Source organism: Aulostomus chinensis, chromosome 18, assembly GCF_037954235.1.
Source record: "Aulostomus chinensis isolate RoL2024-O1b breed Wild chromosome 18, RoL_Achi_v1.0, whole genome shotgun sequence".
Classification (NCBI taxonomy): domain Eukaryota; kingdom Metazoa; phylum Chordata; class Actinopteri; order Syngnathiformes; family Aulostomidae; genus Aulostomus; species Aulostomus chinensis.
In genome coordinates this window covers 16350985-16371611 of record NC_141337.1, presented here as the reverse complement: position 1 = coordinate 16371611, position 20627 = coordinate 16350985, and the positions used below count along the sequence as shown (strand labels likewise).

Genomic DNA, 20627 nt, shown 5'->3' with positions numbered 1-20627 from the left:
GGTACACGTTGGTGGTATCAGGAAAGAGATTGCATTCAACCTGGTGAAAAACAACAAGTAACCAGTCAAATCTATGCAAAATGATGAAGGACACACTGAATTCTATTAGACATGTTAGATGACAGGAGGGTTATTAATATATGACGGTAAACATTACCCGTGGAAGGTTTTCAGCGCTCTTGATAATTTCCATGAAGGCTCTGTGGATAAGCTGCCAAACCTCCTGGAGGCTCGGACTAAAATCGATGTGAGTCTTGTTCACTTGTAGTTTAATCAGCAGTAACTGAGGCAGAGTGTACTTCATCTCATCATGTGTCTCACTGAAGTCATTGCCTTCCTGAAGGACAAAGAACAGAAACAGACACTTGACACTCCAAGTGTAAAAAAAGAGAGATTGCTGATGTTTGCTGGTCACATAATAAAAACAATGATCCAACTAAAAAATGTCGTCAAAACCTCATATCCAGTGAGGAAAAGTAACAGGTCCTCTAATGAGTCTGTGACCAGGCCTCGCAGCTGCCGTGACATGAGAGCAGCTGCACAGCTGAAGAACTCTTGGACACGAGCAGGAGCCTCCTGTGCAGGCTTGGAGTTGAATGGCAACCACAGGTCCTTCGCGGAGTCGAAGAGAGACACACAGTGAGGCAGCCACCTGCAAATGGATGGTGGTAATCACGCCATGCGGAAGTATGACAAGGGACAAAAAACAAACAAAAGAAGTTGGATTAATCAGTAAACATGAAGTAAATAAAAAGAGTTAATTGTAGATTAAAATAGTAAAACAATTGGAAAGCAATCAGGAAAAAATAGACATACAAGAGAAAAAGAACCAGCCTTATAAATTCTTAAAGCAATCAAACTTTACTGTATTATCTTCAGTTTTTTATCTTGACTTATTCTTTTGTGTGTATTGACAACACCCTAGAGACAAACAGTAGAATGCCCTCTGAATGGAATGTGGCTGTCAGAATAACGGCATCTAACTGAGACAACAGATGGTGCAGATTGTGAACATAAAAATAAACAAACCACTTCCAATTCCTACGAATGGCAAAGGCTCATGTGTCAACCTTGCAGTCTTGTACAACCTGTTAGCACCTCAAGAAAGGATTGCAATGGAAACCTAAAGTGAGGCAGTTGAGGGCAGTTTGTCAGGTCCGACAAAGTGGACAAGGAGGAAACATGAGCCTGCCCCTACAACAGGATTACTCAACAGCAGCACGTGACATCAAGAGCACCAGCTGAATGACTCACTGACAAACCCACACTGGCATCACTCACTTGTGGAGCAGTTCATCTCTGGTGGTTTGGCAGTGTTTCTGGACCAACTCCTCAAACTCAAATGGCCAGACAGGGAGGCTGAGGGAGGTAAGTGCCTCTAATCTGACAAATCTCAAGGGTGAAAAGCTGAAACAAAATAAAAATATACCTCACATTCTCATTTTTTTCTATTAAATTTGCAGTTAGTTTACTTAAAATTCAAGCAGGTACACAAAGTGACTCATCTTTTGTGTCATTATTTAACTTTTCTGTGTTACCTTTTTAACCAGACATCCTCCAGTTGCAGCATAATGGGATTGGTGGTAAAGAGATGTTTGCTTTGCCATTCGTGAGCCTGCCTGTACTCACTGGCCCAGGGCACTGGTGCACGGATCACCCTCCTGGGAAAAGGCTGGGGAATGTTGTTTATGGACAGTCGCTGACGCTCCTCCGGGTCCATCAGGATGTAGTCCACTGATGAGTGGAGACAGAACACAATTTATGTGAATTTAGGCAATACATGTGAAATTTCTTTGCTCATCGCAAGCACCAACTACAGTGAGTAGATTACAACTCCCTTAAGTCATATTAAGAACCAAACTGTTCTGTTCAATGATGAAACAAATGTAAAAACACTGAATTAGAGTATATCTTTAGTTAGATTGTCAATCAGCACATTGTTAACATGATACTTACCAATGCTCTTCTTGACACCGAATTTTAAGTCTGAGTGGATCTCCTTTTCCAGCTCAGCAATCATTTTCTGGAGGCCCTTATCCTTAGGCTGGGGAAATCGACGGCGTATAACTTCCATCATCTGTTGATGTGGCTCAGGGTGAACCACGGAGTCAGGAACACCAGTTTCGATGTAGTATGCATATCTCTGAATGGTAAAGAGGGATGTCACACAAAAGAAAGCAGAAACTCCAAAGTTATAAGTCACGATTAGTACAGCATTCATCAATACTTGCCTCCAGGTCTTTCTTAGTAGGTGGTGTCTGATTGGCTCTCATTTGGTCCTCTTGGCTGCAAATGATGTCCAGCTGCTCTTGAGGACTCAGTGGCCTGCTGCTAGATTCAGACTTGGGCTGAAATAATGCTGGAATATGCCTGGGTAAACATTAAAGAATTGCATCAAGCTCAGAACATGACCAAAGATGCATGAAGCTACTGATGTTACTTTTAGGGTAGTTTACCTCGTACTTGATGCAGCTGTCTGTTCTTTTTCACCTGGGATGGATGCTCTTGCATTTCTACTGCGCTTGAGATCATCGATCTTAAGGTCTTTTGCCTGGGGTCTGTAGTTGTTAGCTATAGACTCACTGGGAGTGTGACACTGACCTATCTCTTTATGAGGAACTGCCCTGGTCCGTGAATCAGGCTGGAGGATGGGCGGGTAGAGAGTGCGGCTGGCTATCAGCTGAGGTAGATATGGGATAGTTGCATGTGTTGTTACATGTATTTGACTGGGTCAATGAATTAACAAGAACCACTAGAGTCGTTGTAGTGCTTCATATTCCTACTTTATACAGAGCTGAGGGTCCTGCACGGCCTCTCTCAGGGAAGGGTGGGGGGAAAGTCTTTCCTTCGTCGTCTGAATGGTCCTCCTCCATCTGCAGTTTCGAAGATGAAGAGCACAGAAAGACAAAGTTTAATTGATTAAGAAATCTGAACTAATTTATGTGAAACAAATATGAATATAATGAAGGCCTCTGGGCCCAATTTGATTCAGTGATGATTTCATGTGTTGGTGTGGCCACAAACAAAAGGCTCCAGGTGGTTGGCACAGCATTTGAGGTCAGGTTAAGTGCATTTTTAATGGAGCTGAACGTGTTCATATATTCATAAGTTTCTCTACGTTGATGGGTGTGTGCTGTGACGGCCCTCTGATCCATCCATCGTCAACCAATTCTCCTGGATAAGGTACACCATTCACACCTTTAACAGATTTCTAGTCCACCACAGGATGTGTGTCATACCGCCTTCAGCTGTCTGATGACTGGGTTCATTGAAACTGACAAGTCAAGAGGTTGTGCGGCATCACAAAATGTGGGGGTTCTTCACTAAAGCAACATCTGGGTGGTTGTCACCAGCACAGACCATCATCGCAGGTCATCTTTTGACCATTGTAGCATTGTAATTAGAAACGATCACAACCTGATATCACCTCGGGTGCATGGAATAAGAAAGAAAATACAATAAAATAATTTTCAAAAAGATATTTATATTGTATTCATGCACAAACTTAAACTAAATAAAAGCTGAATTTACCTCACTGAATGTAAAAAAAAAAACATATCGCTAGCTTCACAGTATAATTGTGAACAGTCCCTTTATGTCGCCATACAGATTGGAAAAGCTTCTTATGCATTTTCAGTGTGGGGATGGCCTCAGAACCATTGCCACCTATATGGTTATTCTATCTGTGTCTACGCTGTAATGGTTACATTTTTATATTTCATTAAATTAGCGCGAGGTTCGGCTGATGATTGTACCACCTGCCAACTGCCCTCTCCTGGCCGTCTTTTTTACTGACGATGTTAAATTTCAAGTAAACGTATTAAAATGTTGCCCTTTCATCAGGCTAACTGAATAGGACCAAAAGGTACCAAGATAGAGTGAAATTTCTTAAACACATGTCAGTCTTTAACCGAATAGGACCAAAAGGTACCAAGAAATACTGAAATTTAACGTCACTTACCGTCGTTTTTAGATTTGATAGAGAGTTAGCAAAAAGTGGACAGGAAGACACTGGAAGTCGTTGACGTTGAATTCGAAATCTCGCGACAGGAAAGATGCTTGCGCGGTTTTAACGATAGGCACCGCAGTGGCTGTCGACCAACACCTCTTCTTTTTTTAAGTTTTAAAATGCAAATTACTATTACAAAAAGCATATTCAATCACTATTACAAATGTTATTCCTTTCAGAACTGAGCTTAATGTTTCATGTATAAGGTACATTCCAAAAATAAATAAAAGCAGAACAACAATCAGGGAAGTAAAATGTTTTTAAAAATTGTTTCATAGTCTTTCAGGGGATCGATCAAAGAAAAAGCTGCTAAAGATTCACATATCGATAGGGCTTTCTTCATTTTCATTAATTTTAATGAATCAAAATATTAGCTGTAACTCCTTCAAAATGATGATGAAGTGTGGGGTAGTTTGAGAAATTGCATTTGTGCAGAAAATATTTAGCAAGTATAACTAAGTTATTTGTTAAATTCTAGTTTTCTATCCCCCATTATGTAACTAAATCTAACACGACTGTAAGTCTGGGGTAGCACATCCACATAATGATAGGATACTCAATTTTTGAAGTCCACTGCAAGAAAACAGTACGTGTTTAAATGCTTCAACTTCTGTTTTATAAAATGCATTCATTACTGTCTAAGTTTAATTTAAGTCCGAAAAATTCACCCCAAGGATAAATGACATTGTTTTAAAATGTACCTCTTTTGTTTTAGGGGAGAAGGAAAGCTCAAGACTCTACAGCTAATTCTCCTGGCAGCCAAGGTGGAGTATTCCTTTAAAATATGTGGCTCGACCAACTTGCTAACCATCTGCCATTCATTGTGCTAAGCTAAGTAGCTTTCAGAGGAGAGAATGGTATCTATCTTGTCTATCTCTGGTGAGGTGAGAAAATAATCACATTTAACCAAAAGTTGGTGTGTTCCTCATTGATAAAAAGAGTTTGTAGTGCTCTTGCATCTCACTGGTATCTTTTGAGCTACTTTTCTCTGATTGATATAAATTGAAGTTGTGTGTGTGGGTGGGGGGGAGTGACTTTGGTATCTATTGGAGGCAATTCTGGTATAAACACTAACCTTATCAGGGGCACCAAGACACCAGTGGTTCCTGCCTGTTTGCCTCAAGAAAGGCATTAATGATATTGTTATCAATACTACTAACAAGTGTAAGAGATAATAGAACTGGTGCTTTTACCCTAACTCTATAAAAACTAAATGGCTTCGGTCACAAGATACATAGATTTGTTTCATGATTGTATAAGGATGAAGCCAGAAAAACAGTGAGTCTTTAACGTGAATGACAGGCCAACAACTTGTAATTTACGATTTAATATAAAAAGTACAAGTTGCACAATAATAAAATTCAGGTCGCACGGTCAAAAACTGCTTCTAGGCTGGCTTCATCTCGCTAAATGCCAACTCGAGCTGCACTCCACAACCAAAGCTGGCATCCAAAAACATGTAAATAGCCTTGTATGAACATAGGAATTATCAATAGCAGGTCCGATATGAAATAGCCCCAAAAATGGGCCCCTAAAATTTTGTTGAAAATCTGGCAAAGAATTACTGATATTTCAGATTTTGAAGAAAAATGCAACATACTTTATTTGTCGAATGGACTGACACAAGGGCAGCACGGTGGTGCAGTGGTCAGCACTGTCCCCTCACAGCAAGAAGGTTCCGGGTTTGAGTCCCGGCTTGGGCACGGAATCTTTCTGTGTGGAGTCTCCATGTTCTTCCTGTGCCTGCATGGGTTCTCTGGTACTCCAGCTTTCTCCCACCGTCCAAAGACACGCAATGGGGGACAAGGCTGATTGATACTCTAAATCAGTGGTTCTTAACCTGAGTTCGATCGAACCCTAGGGGTTCGGTGAGTCGGTCACAGGGGTTCGGCGGAGCCTCCGCCGCGGAGGTCAAGACGCACCCGACTCATTGTGTCAATTCGTGATGACATGCCCCGTTTGGCTATCACTTGCTGCAGATGATCAGTTACATTGCTTGGCCAATCAGTGCTGCGGGGAATTTAGCGCGCTCAGTAGTCAACGTGTGACTGACGTAGTAGTATGTCGTCTGATTTCTTCCTTAATATTTTAATCCATACTAACTATGACGAGCAAAAAAAGAAAGTGGTTGGATGAATATGTACAACATGGATTCACATGTATCACGGAACGTGATGGGAGTGAGCGTCCTATCTGCATGATTTGCAACGCCAAGTTAAGCAACTCTAGTCTCACACCGGCAAAACTAAAGGAACACTTCTTGAAGCTGCATGGCGACGGGGAATACAAGAACAAAACACCTGCTGAATTCAAGGTGAAGAGAGCCAGATTCGATGAAAGGGCCACTCTGCCTGCTCTTGGATTTGTACCCGTTAGCAAACCGATCCTCACAGCATCGTATGAAGTTGCGTACCTGATGGCAAAGCAGGGCAACCCACACACCATTGGTGAAACACTTGTAAAACCAGCTGCGTTAAAGATGGCGAATCTGATGCTCAGAACAGCGGCTGAAGGTACATTTTCCCAAATTCCTCTTTCAAATGACACCGTCAGCGACAGAATAGAAGACATGAGCAAAGACATCTTGGCTTAAGTAGTCGCGGATCTGATTTCAAGCCCGGCAAAGTTCAGCCTTCAACGCGACGAGACCACAGACGTTTCTAATCTAAGCCAGCTTGCTGTTTTTGTGCGCTATGTGAAAGATGACATAATAAAAGAAGATTTTTTTATTTTGTAAGCCTCTTACAACAACAACTAAGGCAGTCGATGTGAAGAAGCTTGTGGATGACTTCTTCAGAGACAACAATCTTTCATGGGATATGGTTTCTGCAGTTTGTACGGACGGAGCTCCAATCATGCTGGGAAGAAAGTCTGTTTTTTTGCACGAGTAAAAGCCAATGCACCACACATCATTGTTACGCATTGTATTCTGCACAGGCATGCGTTGGCAACAAAAACCTTGCCTCCAAAAATGGCAGAAGTATTAAAAAATATGGTGGAATGTGTGAACTATGTGCCAAATAGTGCTCTGAGGCACCGCATCTTCAGTGAGCTGTGTAAAGAAATGGGCTCTGAATTCGAGGTACTTCTGTACCATTCTAATGTTCGGTGGTTATCCCGGGGACAGGTGCTGAATCGTGTTTTTGCCATGCGTGTGGAATTAGCCCTGTTTTTGCAAGAGCACCAACACTGTCATGCAGATTGCTTCAAAAATCCTGAGTTCATTCTCATTTTAGCGTACATGGCTGATATATTCGCAGCTCTCAATCATCTCAATCAGCAGATGCAGGGTGGTGGAGTCAATGTCATGGAAGCGGAAGAACACCTGAAGGCTTTTAAAAAAAAACTACCGTTACGGAAACGACGAACAGAGAACAATAACTTCGCAAACTTCCCCCTTCTGGACGACTGTGTAAGTAAGATTGAAGATGTGTCTGGAATCGGAGATATTTCTGTATCCACGGAACTGAAGCAAACAATTGCCAAGTCTCTCGACGGATATTTCCCTACAAGAGAATCATATCCAGCATGGGTGAGACAGCCGTTCATGTTTGCTGTTGAGACAGCAGATGTCAATGATGAATACCTCGACGAAATCATTGAAATTCAGCAGAGCCAGGTTCAACAGCAACTCTTCAGAACAACAACGCTCTCAACGTTTTGGTGTTGACAAATGGACAAGTATCCAGTTATTGCAAAGAAAGCCCTGGATTTTTTATACCATTTGTTACAACATATCTTTGCGAGCAATCCTTTTCCAGGATGCTGGACATAAAAACAAAGAAAAGGAACAGACTTTGCTGTGAAAATGACATGAGAGTGGCACTTGCCAAGGTGAAGCCACGCATATCTGAGCTGGTCTCTCAAAGGCAACAGCAGAAGTCACACTGATTTGCATTTATGTAATTTGTTGTGAGTTCATGCATTGTGTTGGTTTTGTTCTTTGAACAAGGTGATGTTCATGCATGGCTCATTTTGTGCACCAGTAAAAAACATATCTATGTCTTGTATTTGATAAAAATCATATTTTATTTTTCACTAAAGAGGGGTTCGGTGAATGCGCTTATGAAACTGGTGGGGTTCGGTACCTCCAACAAGGTTAAGAACCACTGCTCTAAATTGACCGTAGGTGTGACTGTGAGTGTGAATGGTTGTCTGTCTCTATGTGTTGGCCTTGTGATGGACTGGTGACCTGTCGAGGGGGAACCCTATTGCCCGAAAGCTGCTGGGAAAGGTTCCACACCCCTCCCAAAACTTTAACAAGAATAAGCAGAAAAATGGATGGATGGATGGATGAACTGACATAAATCAAGCTGAATATATTTTTGATGTAAATTTTACTTTCTTTAAACAAAAATATTAAAAAAAAAATTATAAGAACAGGAAAATAAAACAAGAACAGGTAAAGTCTGGGTTGGGACTTGGCGAGAGCGGTTGCACTCCTCTTCTTTCTGCCTGTCTCTGGCCATGTAGGGAGAAAATATTATTTAGTTGGGCACAACATGTGTTTGAAGGTCAACCTCTGAGTCTTTAAAGACAGATGTAGGTGAGCCTACCTGTGCTGATCTGCAGCAACAACAGTCGTGATCCCTTCGGGGCGAGGGGGTACACTCATGCCATCCTCAGAGCGTGGACTGTTTGTCCCCCTGATGTCACTCAAGTAGCCTCTGCTGAGAGGAGAGTCCCATATGCTCCTCGTAGGTGGTGGAGGAGCAAACTGATGGAATCGGCTGTCAAAGTAGGAAAGAAATATTATTTAGTTGGGCACAAGATGTGTTCGACTTTACTGAAAAAAGGTCAACCTCTGAGTCTTTAAAGACTGATGAAGGTGAGCCTACCTGTGCTGATCTCCAGCAACAACAATCCCGATCCCTTCGGGGTGAGGGGGTACACTCATGCCATCCTCAGAGCATGGTCTGATTGTCCCCCTGATGTCACCTAACTGGCCTCTGCTGAGAGAAGCAGTCCCATACGCTCCCCGTAGGTGGTGGAGGAGAAAACTGATGGAATCGCCTGGCAATGTAGGAAGGAAATATTATTTAGTTGGGCACAAGATGTGTTTAACTTTAGGGAAAAAGGTCAACCTCTGAGTCTTTAAAGACTGATGTAGGTGAGCCTACCTGTGCTGATCTTCAGCAACAACAGTCCTGATTCCTTCGGGGTGAGGGGGTACGCTCATGCCATCCTCAGAGCGTGGTCCGATTGTCCTCCTGACCTCACCCAAGTGGCCTCTGCTTAGAGGAGAGTCCCATATGCTCCTCGTAGGTGGTGGAGGAGCAAACTGATGGAATTGGCTGGCAATGTAGGAAGGAAATATTATTTAGTTGGGCACAAGATGTGTTTGACTTTACAGACAAAGGTCAACCTCTGAGTCTTTAAAGACTGATGTAGGTGAGCCTACCTGTGCTGATCTTCAGCAACAACAGTCCTGATTCCTTTGGGGTGAGGGAGTACGCTCATGCCATCTTCAGAGCGTGGTCTCTTTGTCCCCATGATGTCACCCAAGTGGCCTCTGCTTACAGGAGAGTCCCATATGCTCCTCGTAGGTGGTGGAGGAGCAAACTGATGGAATTGGCTGGCAATGTAGGAAGGAAATATTATTTAGTTGGGCACAAGATGTGTTTGACTTTACCGAAAAAGGTCACTGTCTGAGTCTTTAAAGACTGATGTGGGTGAGCCTAGCTGTGCTGATCTTGAGTCAAGGGTGACACGGTGGTGCAGTGGTCAGCACTGTCCCCTCACAGCAAGAAGGTTCTGGGTTTGAGACCCGGCTCGGGCTCAGGGTCTTCCTGTGTGGAGTCTCCATGTTCTCCCTGTTCCTGTGTGGGTTCTCTCTGGTACTCCAGCTTCCTCCACAATCCAAAGACATCAAGAGGGGACAAGGCTGACTGATACTCTAAATTGACCGTAGGTGTGACTGTGAGTGTGAATGGTTGTCTGTCTCTATGTGTTGGCCCTGTGATGGACTGGTGACCTGTCCAGGGTGAACCCTATTGCCTGAAAGTCCCTGGGATAGGCTCCACCCCCACCGCCCCCCACTACCCTTAAGAGAAATAAGCAGAATAATGGATGGATGAACTGACACAAAACAAACTGAGTATATTTTTGATGTCAATTTTATTTTCTTTAAACAAACATATTAAAAAAAATCAAAAGAACAGGAAAATAAAACTAGAACTGGTCCATCTGAGCTGCTGTTCTCTGTCTCCTTCTCATGCCAGGTTTTCTCCAGCAACTCCAGCATGAGCTTTCCAGCTTCAGCCACCATTCTTTCTTCTTCCCGAACAGACAGCCAAAACAGGCCACTGCTGCAGGTGTGGCCCAATCTAAGCTTCCTCCTGGAAGAAAATAAGGTTAGAAGTTTAATGGCTCAAGATATATTTCTAGTTTACTGAAATGTATTATCTCTGAGTGTTTAAAGACTGATGAAGGTGAGCCTACCTGTGCTGATCTCCACCATCAACAATCCTGGCTCTTTTGGGGTGAGGGGGTGCGCTCAGGCAATCTTCTGAGTGTTGTCTCTTCACTCCCCTGATTTCACCCCAGTGGCCTCTGCTGAGAGGAGGATCTCGTTTGCTCCTCTTAGCAGGGGGAGGAGCCATCTGATGGAATCTGCTGGCCATGGAGGAAGGAAATATTATTTAGTTGGGCGCAAGATGTGTTTGACTTTACTGAATAAGGTCAACCTCTGAGTCTTTAAAGACTGATGAAGGTGAGCCTACCTGTGCTGATCTCTTTCAGGGTGAGGGGGTGCGCTCATGCCGTCTTCTGAGCGGTGTCTCTTCACTCCCCTGATGTCACCCCAGTGGCCTCTGCTGAGAGGAGGATCTCGTTTCCTCCTTTTAGCAGGGGGAGGAGCCATCTGATGGAATCTGCTGGCAATGTAGGAGGGAAATATTATTTAGTTGGGTGCAAGATGTGTTTGACTTTGCTGAAAAAGGTCAACCTCTGAGTGTTTAAAGACTGATGAAGGTGAGCCTACCTGTGCTGATCTCTTTCAGGGCGAGGGGGTGCGCTCATGCCGTCTTCTGCGCGTTTTCTCTTCACTCCCCTGATGTCACCCCAGTGGCCTCTGCTGAGAGGAGGATCTTGTTTGCTCCTCTTAGCAGGGGGAGGAGCCATCTGATGAAATCGGCTGGCCATGTAGGAGGGACATATTATTTAGTTGGGTGCAACATGTGTTTGACTTCCTGAAAGAGGTCAACCTCTGAGTCTTTAAAGACTGATGAAGGTGAGCCTACCTGTGCTGATCTCTTTCGGGGCAAGGGGGTGCGCTCATGCCGTCTTCTGAGCGTTGTCTCTTCACTCCCCTGATTTCACCCCAGTGGCCTCTGCTGAGAGGAGGATCTCGTTTGCTCCTCTTAGCAGGGGGAGGAGCCATTTGATGGAATCGGCTGGCCATGTAGGAAAGAAATATTATTTAGTTGGGTGCAAGATGTGTTTGACTTCCTGAAAAAGGTCAACCTCTGCGTCTTTGAAGACTGATGAAGGTGAGCCTACCTGTGCTGATCTCTTTCAGGGTGAGGGGGTGCGCTCATGCCGTCTTCTGAGCGTTTTCTCTTCACTCCCCTGATGTCACCCCAGTGGCCTCTGCTGTGGGGAGCATCCCGTTTGCTCCTCTTAGCAGGGGGAGGAGCAAACCAATGGAATCCACTGGCCATGCAGGAGGGAAATATTATTTAGTTGGGTGCAAGATTGTTTGACTTTGCTGAAAAAGGTCAACCTCTGAGTGTTTAAAGACTGATGAAGGTGAGCCTACCTGTGCTGATCTCTTTCGGGGCAAGGGGGTGCGCTCATGCCGTCTTCTGAGTGTTGTCTCTTCCCTCCCCTGATTTCACCCCAGTGGCCTCTGCTGAGAGGATCTCGTTTCCTCCTTTTAGCAGGGGGAGGAGCCATCTGATAGAATCCACTGGCCATGTAGGAAAGAAATATTATTTAGTTGGGTGCAACATGTGTTTGACTTTACTGAAAAAGGTCAACCTCTGAGTCTTTAAAGACTGATGAAGGTGAGCCTACCTGTGCTGATCTCTTTCGGGGCAAGGGGGTGCGCTCATGCCATCTTCTGAGCGTTGTCTCTTCACTCCCCTGATGTCACCCCAGTGGCCTCTACTGAGAGGAGGATCTTGTTTGCTCCTCTTAGCAGGGGGAGGAGCCATCTGATGGAATCGGCTGGCCATGTAGGAGGGACATATTATTTAGTTGGGTGCAAGATGTGTTTGACTTTGCTGAAAAAGGTCAACCTCTGAGTCTTTAAAGACTGATGAAGGTGAGCCTACCTGTGCTGATCTCTTTCAGGGCGAGGGGGTGCGCTCATGCCGTCTTCTGAGCGTTTTCTCTTCACTCCCCTGATGTCACCCCAGTGGCCTCTGCTGAGAGGATCTTGTTTGCTCCTCTTAGCAGGGGGAGGAGCCATCTGATGGAATCGTCTAGCCATGTAGGAAAGAAATATTATTTAGTTGGGTGCAAGATGTGTTTGACTTCTTGAAAAAGGTCAACCTCTGAGTGTTTAAAGACTGATGAAGGTGAGCCTACCTGTGCTGATCTCCACCATCAACAATCCTGGCTCTTTTGGGGTGAGGGGGTGCGCTCAGGCAATCTTCTGAGTGTTGTCTCTTCACTCCCCTGATTTCACCCCAGTGGCCTCTGCTGAGAGGAGGATCTCGTTTGCTCCTCTTAGCAGGGGGAGGAGCCATCTGATGGAATCGGCTGGCCATGTCGTAAAGAAATATTATTTAGTTGGGTGCAAGATGTGTTTGACTTCCTGAAAAAGGTCAACCTCTGAGTGTTTAAAGACTGATGAAGGTGAGCCTACCTGTGCTGATCTCTTTCGGGGTGAGGGGGTGCGCTCATGCCGTCTTCTGAGCGTTGTCTCTTCACTCCCCTGATGTCACCCCAGTGGCCTCTGCTGAGAGGATCTTGTTTGCTCCTCTTAGCAGGGGGAGGAGCCATCTGATGGAATTGTCTAGCCATGTAGGAAAGAAATATTATTTAGTTGGGTGCAAGATGTGTTTGACTTTACTGAAAAAGGTCATCCTCTGAGTGTTTAAAGACTGATGAAGGTGAGCCTACCTGTGCTGATCTTCATCATCTGTAGTCCTGAAGGGATCGGGATCAGGATTGTGCTTCCTCTTCTTCTCCTTGATGCCACTCTTCTGTCCACTCTTGTGGGGAAGGTGGTCCAGACGGCTTCTTTTAGCCAGAGAACGACAGAAGGCCTCACGGACCGGGATGGCAGTCCTGGGAGGCAACTGATGTGGAGCTGGCTGTGTCCTGATCTTCGCCATGGACATGATCTTGAAGCAGGACTTTGCACTGAAAGAAAAATCAAGTCATCAATTAGCCTTGAAAATATAACACATACTGAATGAATCATGTTCAGATGAAGCAAATGGATCAGTTCTCTTTACTACATGGCCTGTATGGCCTGCACCCGTCATCAACTCAGTGCAAATGTAAAACTTATTAAAAATAACTTGCAGGATAAAATGTAGCAAGAGCTCATTCATAAATGTCCCAGACATTACACATAAATCCACAATCACAGAGAGAAGGGAGGAATAGTTCATCAAATTCAGAGTTTGGACTTACTAGGAGCTGCTTGAGTGAACCCCCGTCAAGTGGCTCATGCTCATAAAGGGGTGCTCCTGAGCCTGGCACGGTGTCATCCGCTGGGACGGATCAAGCTGCAGCAGTCCTTTCATCATGTCCACGAACATGAACGTATCTGCTGCCCTTGTAGCCTGATCTTCATCCCGGATGAAAACTTGTTTGTTGCACTGAAAAATCAAAAGAGAGTTCAGATGGATCACTCAGCTCTCAGAGTAAATAGAAACATCATTGGGATTTTTTGAGTGAGTAACACCTTTCATTTCTACTGAGGTCACTTACATGCAGGAGATCATCCAGGCTGCTCAACCAGATTGCCCTGGTCTCCTGGGACACAATCCCAGCATCTATTTGGATCTGCTCTTTTGACTGAGGAGACAAAAGGGTTCCAGTTTATGCTCTCTGTCATTGTTGGGTTGATTGTGTTTTTGCTCTCAGTGACTGAAACCTTTTCCTGCGTGCACTAAAGTCTGTGCATGCAGTAAATATCCTGGGATATTTATTCTACAAATCAAATCAATGATGAAACTCCAAAGGGGAGGAGGAGTTCAAAGTTATGTCAAGAGATACGCCTCAAAACATTTATTTAATCCTCTCAAAATCCTCAATCAAAACTAAACCAATGCTTTATGTGTGTCAGTGTAGAGCCTCCTTCTCTTCCTCTGATTGGATCTTAACTCCACATGTCTAAACTCGGCACCAAGTACAGGCCAATTGGAGGTTGATTCTTCAGAAAAACCTATCAGTCAATGAAAACAACCCTCATCTATGACCTCAGGAAAAATGATGAGTAAGTGATGTTGTTGGTTAAAATATGGAGCACTGGAAAAAGTGTGTGGATTAGTAACATTCAAGCGTTACTGGAGAGCTCCATACCTTTAATGTCCACGTGGTGGTGTGAAGGTCAGAGCATTTCTGGAAGAACCTTTCTGTCTTGCTTCCAGAAGCCAGAAGGTTCTCTGGGAGCTGACCCTGAGTCCACATGATGTACCTCAACTAAAGATACAACACAAAGAAAGGCTGTTTTAAACAATTCGTTCATTTACAGAAATAATTAAGTATAAATGTTTCAATGAAACAAGGTTGTTTTTTTTTAATATACACTTTGACAGGTTCAATAAAATCTTGATCTGAGTTCAAAACAGAACAGACCTGATGTGCTACTCACCATGTCATATTCATTCCTTGCGCAGTAGAGAAAGACGCCAAGGTAAAGACCTGCAGCGGTGCAGCCGAGAGACCACATGTCTATGGCCTCATTGAACGGAGCTCCCAGCAGGATCTCTGGAGACCTGAGAGAGCATCAACAGTTAAGCTTCAGCCACCAAGACAAAACTCGGAGATCAAATAGGGTTGCAGTTACTCACCGGTATGGCCGGGTCTGAATATATGAGCCCACCTCGGCATCAGACACCTCAAAGGCCAGGCCAAAATCAATGACCTTGAGTCTGTAGGGCTCATGCCGACCGACCAACATGATGTTGTCTAATTTGAGGTCTGCATGGATGATTCCAATAGACCTCAGGTGATGGAGAGCATTTGCTATCTGAAAAGTTATTTAAAGAACAAGGTCAAAAATATTTCATCACAAATCTTTTTCTGAACTCTATGACTTGCAGAACTTGACATGATAGAAGATACCTGAGAGACGAGAGGCCGAATCTCTTCCAGTGGGAGAGGTGTGTTCTGTCTCTCATGCATGACCTGCTGGAGACTCTGATAAAGATGCTCAAATTCGAGGCAGATGTGTCCATCGATGTTGAAATGGCCATACCATTTTACAAGATTGCTCCTGTCTGGGTGCAAGCTGCTTATTTTCTTCAAGGCTGCAATCTGAAAATTTGTGAAAATAAGATTTTGAAATGTCATAAAGGAGGTGGTACACTGGTGCAGTGGTCAGCCCTATTGCCTCACAGCAAGAAGGTGATGGGTTCAAGCCCTGGCTCGGGCACAGGATCTTTCTGTGTGAGTCTGCATGTTCTCCCTGTTCCTTTGTGGGTTCTCTCTGGTACTCCAACTTCCTCCCACAGTCCAAAGACATCAAGAGGGGACGAGGCTGATTGATACTCTAAATTGACCGTAGGTGTGACTGTGAGTGTGAATGGTTGTTTGTCTCTATGTGTTGGCCCTGTGATGGACTGGTAACCCATCCAGGGTGAACCCCGCCTCTCGCCCAAAGGCTGCTGGGATAGGCTCCACCCCCCCACCCCCGTGACCCTTTACAGGATAATCAGTAGACGATGGATGGATGGGTTGACAAAAGAGATTGTAGAGTTCCTCGACATGTCACCAAGTACTATCACAAGTGTGGATACTGAGAATCCTCAGGTTGCCTTCTTACCTCTTCAAGGGCCATTCCAGCAAAATGTCCCTCATTCTTAATCATTTTGATGGCCACTGTCTTCTGTCTTCTGTCACTGTTTTCATCCGTCTTGATGCATTTGGTGACGAGACCAAAGGTGCCTTGTCCAAGGTAGGACACCACCTGGTAGGTGGAAGTTTCGGAGCGCAGCCAGCGAGTCATGGGCTGACGGTGGTGAACCCAGGAAGACATGTTTTTACACCTGAGATAAGACTTTCTGTGTGACAGCTGATTCTGGAGAACAACTGTTGATGTGAACAGGGTGAAATGTTTTTACTGATGAAGCTGATTTCTTTCATATCCGTGTTTTATATGTGCTGGTGATGTCACTGACACGTGTCTAAATTCCATGATCTGTGATCTCTAAAAAACAAGAAAGAAACAACAGATCACAGACTAAATTCGACTGTCTGTGATCTGTTGTCTCTGACTTGGTTTCTTAGGTCTTACTTGGATCTGAATCCCATCACTCTCACAGAGACGTTGTCTAGCTGGCTGACATCACCAGTTACTGAGTTTAAAGGAAATGTCTGCCTTTGACACATTTTTCCAGCACACTTGCAATTACAGGACTGACCAGTACTCTGATGTGTTTCCTCTTCAACTTCTCTATTTGTGTAATTGTGATCAGGCCACCTGGTGTTCAGTTTAGATGTCCTACAAATTTCTTCATACAAACAAATTAAATGCAACATGACATTAAACTGTACTGACAAACCTAACTAGAGGACATCCTAGCCTCACATCTGCATGTTTTATCTGAGTGTAACCGTCCTCTAACATAGAACAACTCTGTGAATGAAAGGAAAGGTGTGTCTGATATGTTTCTTCTTCAAAAAAGTTATCAGCTCCATATCTGACTTTCATCAGGTGTAACATTCCAGTTAGTTCAGTCCACCATTTTTTAAAGTGAGGTACAGTAAAAGTGACAGTACGGGTGAAGTATTGCATAGCAAAGCTCAGTGCTAAGAACACAGTCTACTACAGGGGGTGGGAGGTGTTGTCCATGATAGACGCCAGCTTGGCCAACATTCTTCTGTCCCCTACTTCCTCCAGAGTCCAGAGGATAGTCCAGAACAGAGCTGGCCTTCCTCCCTGTTCCTGTGTGGGTTCTCTCTGGTACTCCAGCTTCCTCCACAGTCCAAAGACATCAAGAGAGGACGAGGCTGATTGATACTCTAAATTGACTGTAGGTGTGACTGTGAGTGTGAATGGTTGTCTGTCTCTATGTGTTGGTCCTGTGATGGACTGGTGACCTGTCCAGGGTGAACCCCACCTCTCGCCCAAAGGCTGCTGGGATAGGCTCCACCCACCGTGACCCTTAACAGGATAAGAGGTAGAAAATTAATGGCAACAATGAAATCTTATTATTCACGCTTATCATTTCGGTTTAAAATCCCCAAACTTGAACAAAGCACGCCACACTTTTGCAAGGGTTCTCTCTTTTTGCCACCCAGCAGATGGTTTTATTCATTCTGGTACCAGCAAGCAGCACCCAGCAGTCCACAGAGAGCTGTGTAGCAGCGTGAACGAGAGCGTTTGGTCCTCGTACTGCAAATGCTAACAGTGATGGGCAGCTGGTGTCTGAATCACGCCTCTAGAACAATCTGACACATGCAAGAATCTGAAACCATTCTAATAAATTCACTTTTAATCAGAAGAACATCGTCATCCAACGTGACAGGAGATAAACATCCTGGAGCTTCACTACCACAACAATACATGGACGACCTTGACCTTGGAGACACCTGACCTCTACAGACACATTAGCAATGTGTCTCGCGTGTGTGTGTGTGTGTGTGTGTGTGTGTGTGTGTGCGTGTGTGTCCTTGGCTCACAACATATCCAGTTCAGATGGTGCAGCTTGTATCCATGAAGCCTTCCGCGACCCTCCAGTTGATCAGTGAGAAATGAGGCTCCTCCAGAGGGTCAGAATCCTTCTTCCTTCTGTATTCGTCCTGTCTTTTTTTTACTCATCTCAGTGGATCCTACTGATATCATCAACTGTTCAGTAACTGCAGACTCTCACCATGTCTCAACCCAAGCATGAAGGCTCCATACTCCAATGATCCTTCTCTGCACCACTTACCTGTTCAACCGTGAGCTTCCCGTTATCACAGTATAGATGACCATGTTGTGACATGAGTGTCACATTCTAGTCTGATGTGTTTACTTCACATTTACTGGAAGAAGAAATCACCACATTGTCACGTGATGGTTCACCTTTTTATAACATGAATGTTACAACAGTAAAAGTTCACATAACATGATCAGTTTATATGTTGAGGCAACAAAAATATATAGCATGAAAATATCAAATTCTGATATGAAACTTTGTTTTTCCTTTAACGCCTCTATTCCAGATTAATTGGTGACCACATTCGCTCACATCCTCTCTTTTCCCAGGTTGTCCTGAAAAAAAGACACATCCAGCTTGGTTGTTCATGACAGGGTTGAAGTTGGACCAGCATCCTAACACAAGGAGACCAGCTGAGACAAAACCCAGGAAAAGAGTCTTAGACCTCTGAGGTTGATGCAGGCAAAGACTGTTGAGAACAAAAGTGTACTTGAGAACTTACCAGAGGTATGCTAACACTTCCCATCCACTACCACTCATTGTGCTAAGCTAACTAGCAGTCAGCAAGACTGTGGGTCTCAGCTGCCTGGACCTCCCAGGAGACGAGGAGTCCTCTTGCTTTCATACCTGAACAGTTGTGTCCATTACTGAGGATTTTAACAGCAGGTTGTCCAACATCTGGCTCAGTCCCAGTCAGGCTGCCCTCCTTGGTTTTTCTGAACACAAATAATTGAGGTTAATTTGTAATGTCAGAGTAGAATATTTTTTCCCTGAAACTGATTTATTAGATTTCCACAATAATAATTATCCTGTAAAGATGATTGACAGAGTAGAGACTCTAAAACCCTTGAAAGTTCGTAGTTCAGTTTCATTTGAGGAATCTAAGATCAAACCAGAACAAAACTCATTGGTTTCTTTCACAGTGTGAAGCCTCCTTGAATCTCATCCACCTCTAGTTGAGCTAACAAGACCTTCATGCTACCATGAACACCCCATATTCCAGACTCGAACGTTGCTGAACACAAAGCAAACATTTGTGGAAAGCACAAATGATCCATCTCTCAAACAAACAATGTTGATATTCCTGTGAGGGCTGACCACCATGTCAACCTCCCTTCTTACCCCCCAATCTGACCTCTCATGTAAAAGTCAATCAGCAAGACACTGCAGGGAATCGAACCCCGTCCCAGTAAACCAGGAGTACCGTTACCAGCGTCTTTTACTTTTTGATGCTACATGAAAGGAAGCAAAACCTGCATTCCACCAGCATGAGAGAGAGATTTATCCAAATGTTTCAGATCATAAATGAACTCAGCAACGCTTCAAGTGACCAGAGTTCAGGTAACACCACTCTTACTGGAACCACCACCAGTACTACTGGTCATACTGGTCCTGTGGTATACAGCTCAAGACTGCAGGTCTGATTTTTGGAGCCAATTTAGCTTCTGCTTCTAAATGCTGTTGGAATGCAGGAAAAAGAAACCTTGCACCCCCCCCCCCCCCCATGCCCCCACCCTTCCAACTTCCCCCCACAAAGTCAAATGGATCATTCTGAGACTGAGGAGACATGGCCAAGGTCCCAGTCCTGCCCTACCTGTCCTGTAGAAGATCAGCACAGTGGCCACACAGCACCTTTTCAAGTCGTCATGGAAACATCAGTCCCCAAAAGGTGACACCACCACTGCTGCAGCCCCATCAATGTCTTCCTGTTGAAGACAGGAAAGAATATTTCTTGCCAGGTGGATTTTTACCAAGGAGAACTGATTCATGGCTGCCTGTACAACACATGAGGGGCAGAGTTTTACTCTGTGTGTGTGTGTGTGTGTGTGTGTGTGTGTGTGTGTGTGTGTGTGTTATATCTTGCACCTGATGTGTGTATCCTGTGTCTTCCTGTCCATCTTGGGTTCACACACGTTCCACCAGTTTCTGCATCCAACAGAGATTCTCGGGATTCTCCTTTGGCTCTGAACTCTCCAGCAAGGAGAAGAACCTCCAAGTTTGTGATGGGTTTGGTTCTCCTCCTCCTGCCTCGCTCCAAAAACACACCTTCCCTCCAAACTACACACACACACACCAACAACAGGCCCAGGCAGGAGAGCAGAGTGAGGGTACACAGCACAGAGGCTGATGAGTCTGAGGTCAAGAGATAATGAATCACATCATTGCCCTCCAGTAAACATTGAGAACTGGTCCCAGAGCAACGTCCTCGTCCTCTGACGGATTCACCTGGTGCTTCAGATGAGCTGAGAGCGGAGGATGAGGCTGCAGAGATTCATCAGCTGAGCAGGAGAGAAGAGCAAAAGAGGGAGGGATCATTGTTGGCTCCAGTACCAGGAGCCACCCTGACATTGAACCATGTACTTCATTGTGGTGTATTTTTGTTGTTGATTTGAAGAGAAACTTCAGCTGAAAACCACTGGCTGATGGATTCAGGTCCCAGTCTTGATTGTTTTTTTAATGAAATACATTTGAACTCCACATTTGTGTAATAAATAAGTGTAGTTACTGCTCTACTGGCTGAAATTCCACCACAAAATTCACAGATTAAGTTGATCTCAGACTGGGTTTAATTC

The 20627-nt window shown here is 44.4% G+C and overlaps 2 protein-coding genes and 1 long non-coding RNA gene across 5 annotated transcripts; all 3 read right to left on the bottom strand.

Moving 5' to 3' along the window:
- Positions 1 to 2461: 2461 nt before the first annotated feature.
- Positions 2462 to 4068, bottom strand: LOC147245413 (uncharacterized). Its single transcript, XR_015109968.1, has 3 exons — positions 3962 to 4068; positions 2784 to 2873; positions 2462 to 2680 (listed from the first exon to the last, which is right to left on the bottom strand). It is a non-coding gene; the product is annotated as an uncharacterized LOC147245413 (long non-coding RNA).
- A 6048-nt stretch (positions 4069 to 10116) lies between these two features.
- LOC147245412 (uncharacterized) lies at positions 10117 to 11467 on the bottom strand. Of its 3 annotated transcripts, none has more exons than XM_086184935.1 (5): positions 11251 to 11467; positions 10992 to 11144; positions 10732 to 10884; positions 10451 to 10621; positions 10117 to 10347 (listed from the first exon to the last, which is right to left on the bottom strand). In XM_086184935.1, the coding sequence occupies exons 1-5, from the start codon at positions 11409 to 11411 to the stop codon at positions 10149 to 10151; spliced, it is 837 nt and encodes a 278-aa protein (XP_086041061.1). In that variant the 5' UTR covers positions 11412 to 11467; the 3' UTR covers positions 10117 to 10148. The 3 variants fall into 3 exon arrangements, with proteins under 3 accessions (XP_086041061.1, XP_086041062.1, XP_086041063.1); XM_086184936.1 differs by having other exon boundaries at positions 10732 to 10881; XM_086184937.1 differs by lacking the exon at positions 10732 to 10884.
- Positions 11468 to 11570: 103 nt separating this feature from the next.
- Positions 11571 to 16246, bottom strand: LOC147245411 (uncharacterized). Its single transcript, XM_086185247.1, has 14 exons — positions 15957 to 16246; positions 15257 to 15448; positions 14983 to 15161; positions 14784 to 14907; positions 14492 to 14611; positions 13898 to 13984; positions 13598 to 13785; positions 13079 to 13321; positions 12822 to 12971; positions 12542 to 12715; positions 12286 to 12435; positions 12026 to 12178; positions 11769 to 11918; positions 11571 to 11628 (listed from the first exon to the last, which is right to left on the bottom strand). Exons 1-14 carry the CDS (start codon positions 16167 to 16169, stop codon positions 11571 to 11573), a joined length of 2181 nt encoding a protein of 726 aa, XP_086041373.1. The 5' UTR covers positions 16170 to 16246.
- Positions 16247 to 20627: the final 4381 nt, after the last annotated feature.

What these genes read in the sequence shown, in the direction of transcription:
- LOC147245411 (XM_086185247.1), bottom strand. Translation starts at nt 16,169, where the DNA reads ATGTCTTCCTGGGTTCACCACCGTCAGCCCATGACTCGCTGGCTGCGC. An exon ending in ATTCAGACCCGGCCATACCG is followed by an intron (nt 14,908 to 14,982) that starts GTGAGTAACTGC and finishes ATGCTCTCTCAG; the next exon opens with GTCTCCAGAGATCCTGCTGG. An exon ending in CCCGAAAGAGATCAGCACAG is followed by an intron (nt 12,716 to 12,821) that starts GTAGGCTCACCT and finishes CGACATGGCCAG; the next exon opens with CCGATTCCATCAGATGGCTC.
- LOC147245412 (XM_086184935.1), bottom strand. Translation starts at nt 11,411, where the DNA reads ATGGCCAGCCGATTCCATCAAATGGCTCCTCCCCCTGCTAAGAGGAGC. An exon ending in CCTGAAAGAGATCAGCACAG is followed by an intron (nt 10,885 to 10,991) that starts GTAGGCTCACCT and finishes CTACATTGCCAG; the next exon opens with CAGATTCCATCAGATGGCTC. An exon ending in CCTGAAAGAGATCAGCACAG is followed by an intron (nt 10,622 to 10,731) that starts GTAGGCTCACCT and finishes CATGGCCAGCAG; the next exon opens with ATTCCATCAGATGGCTCCTC.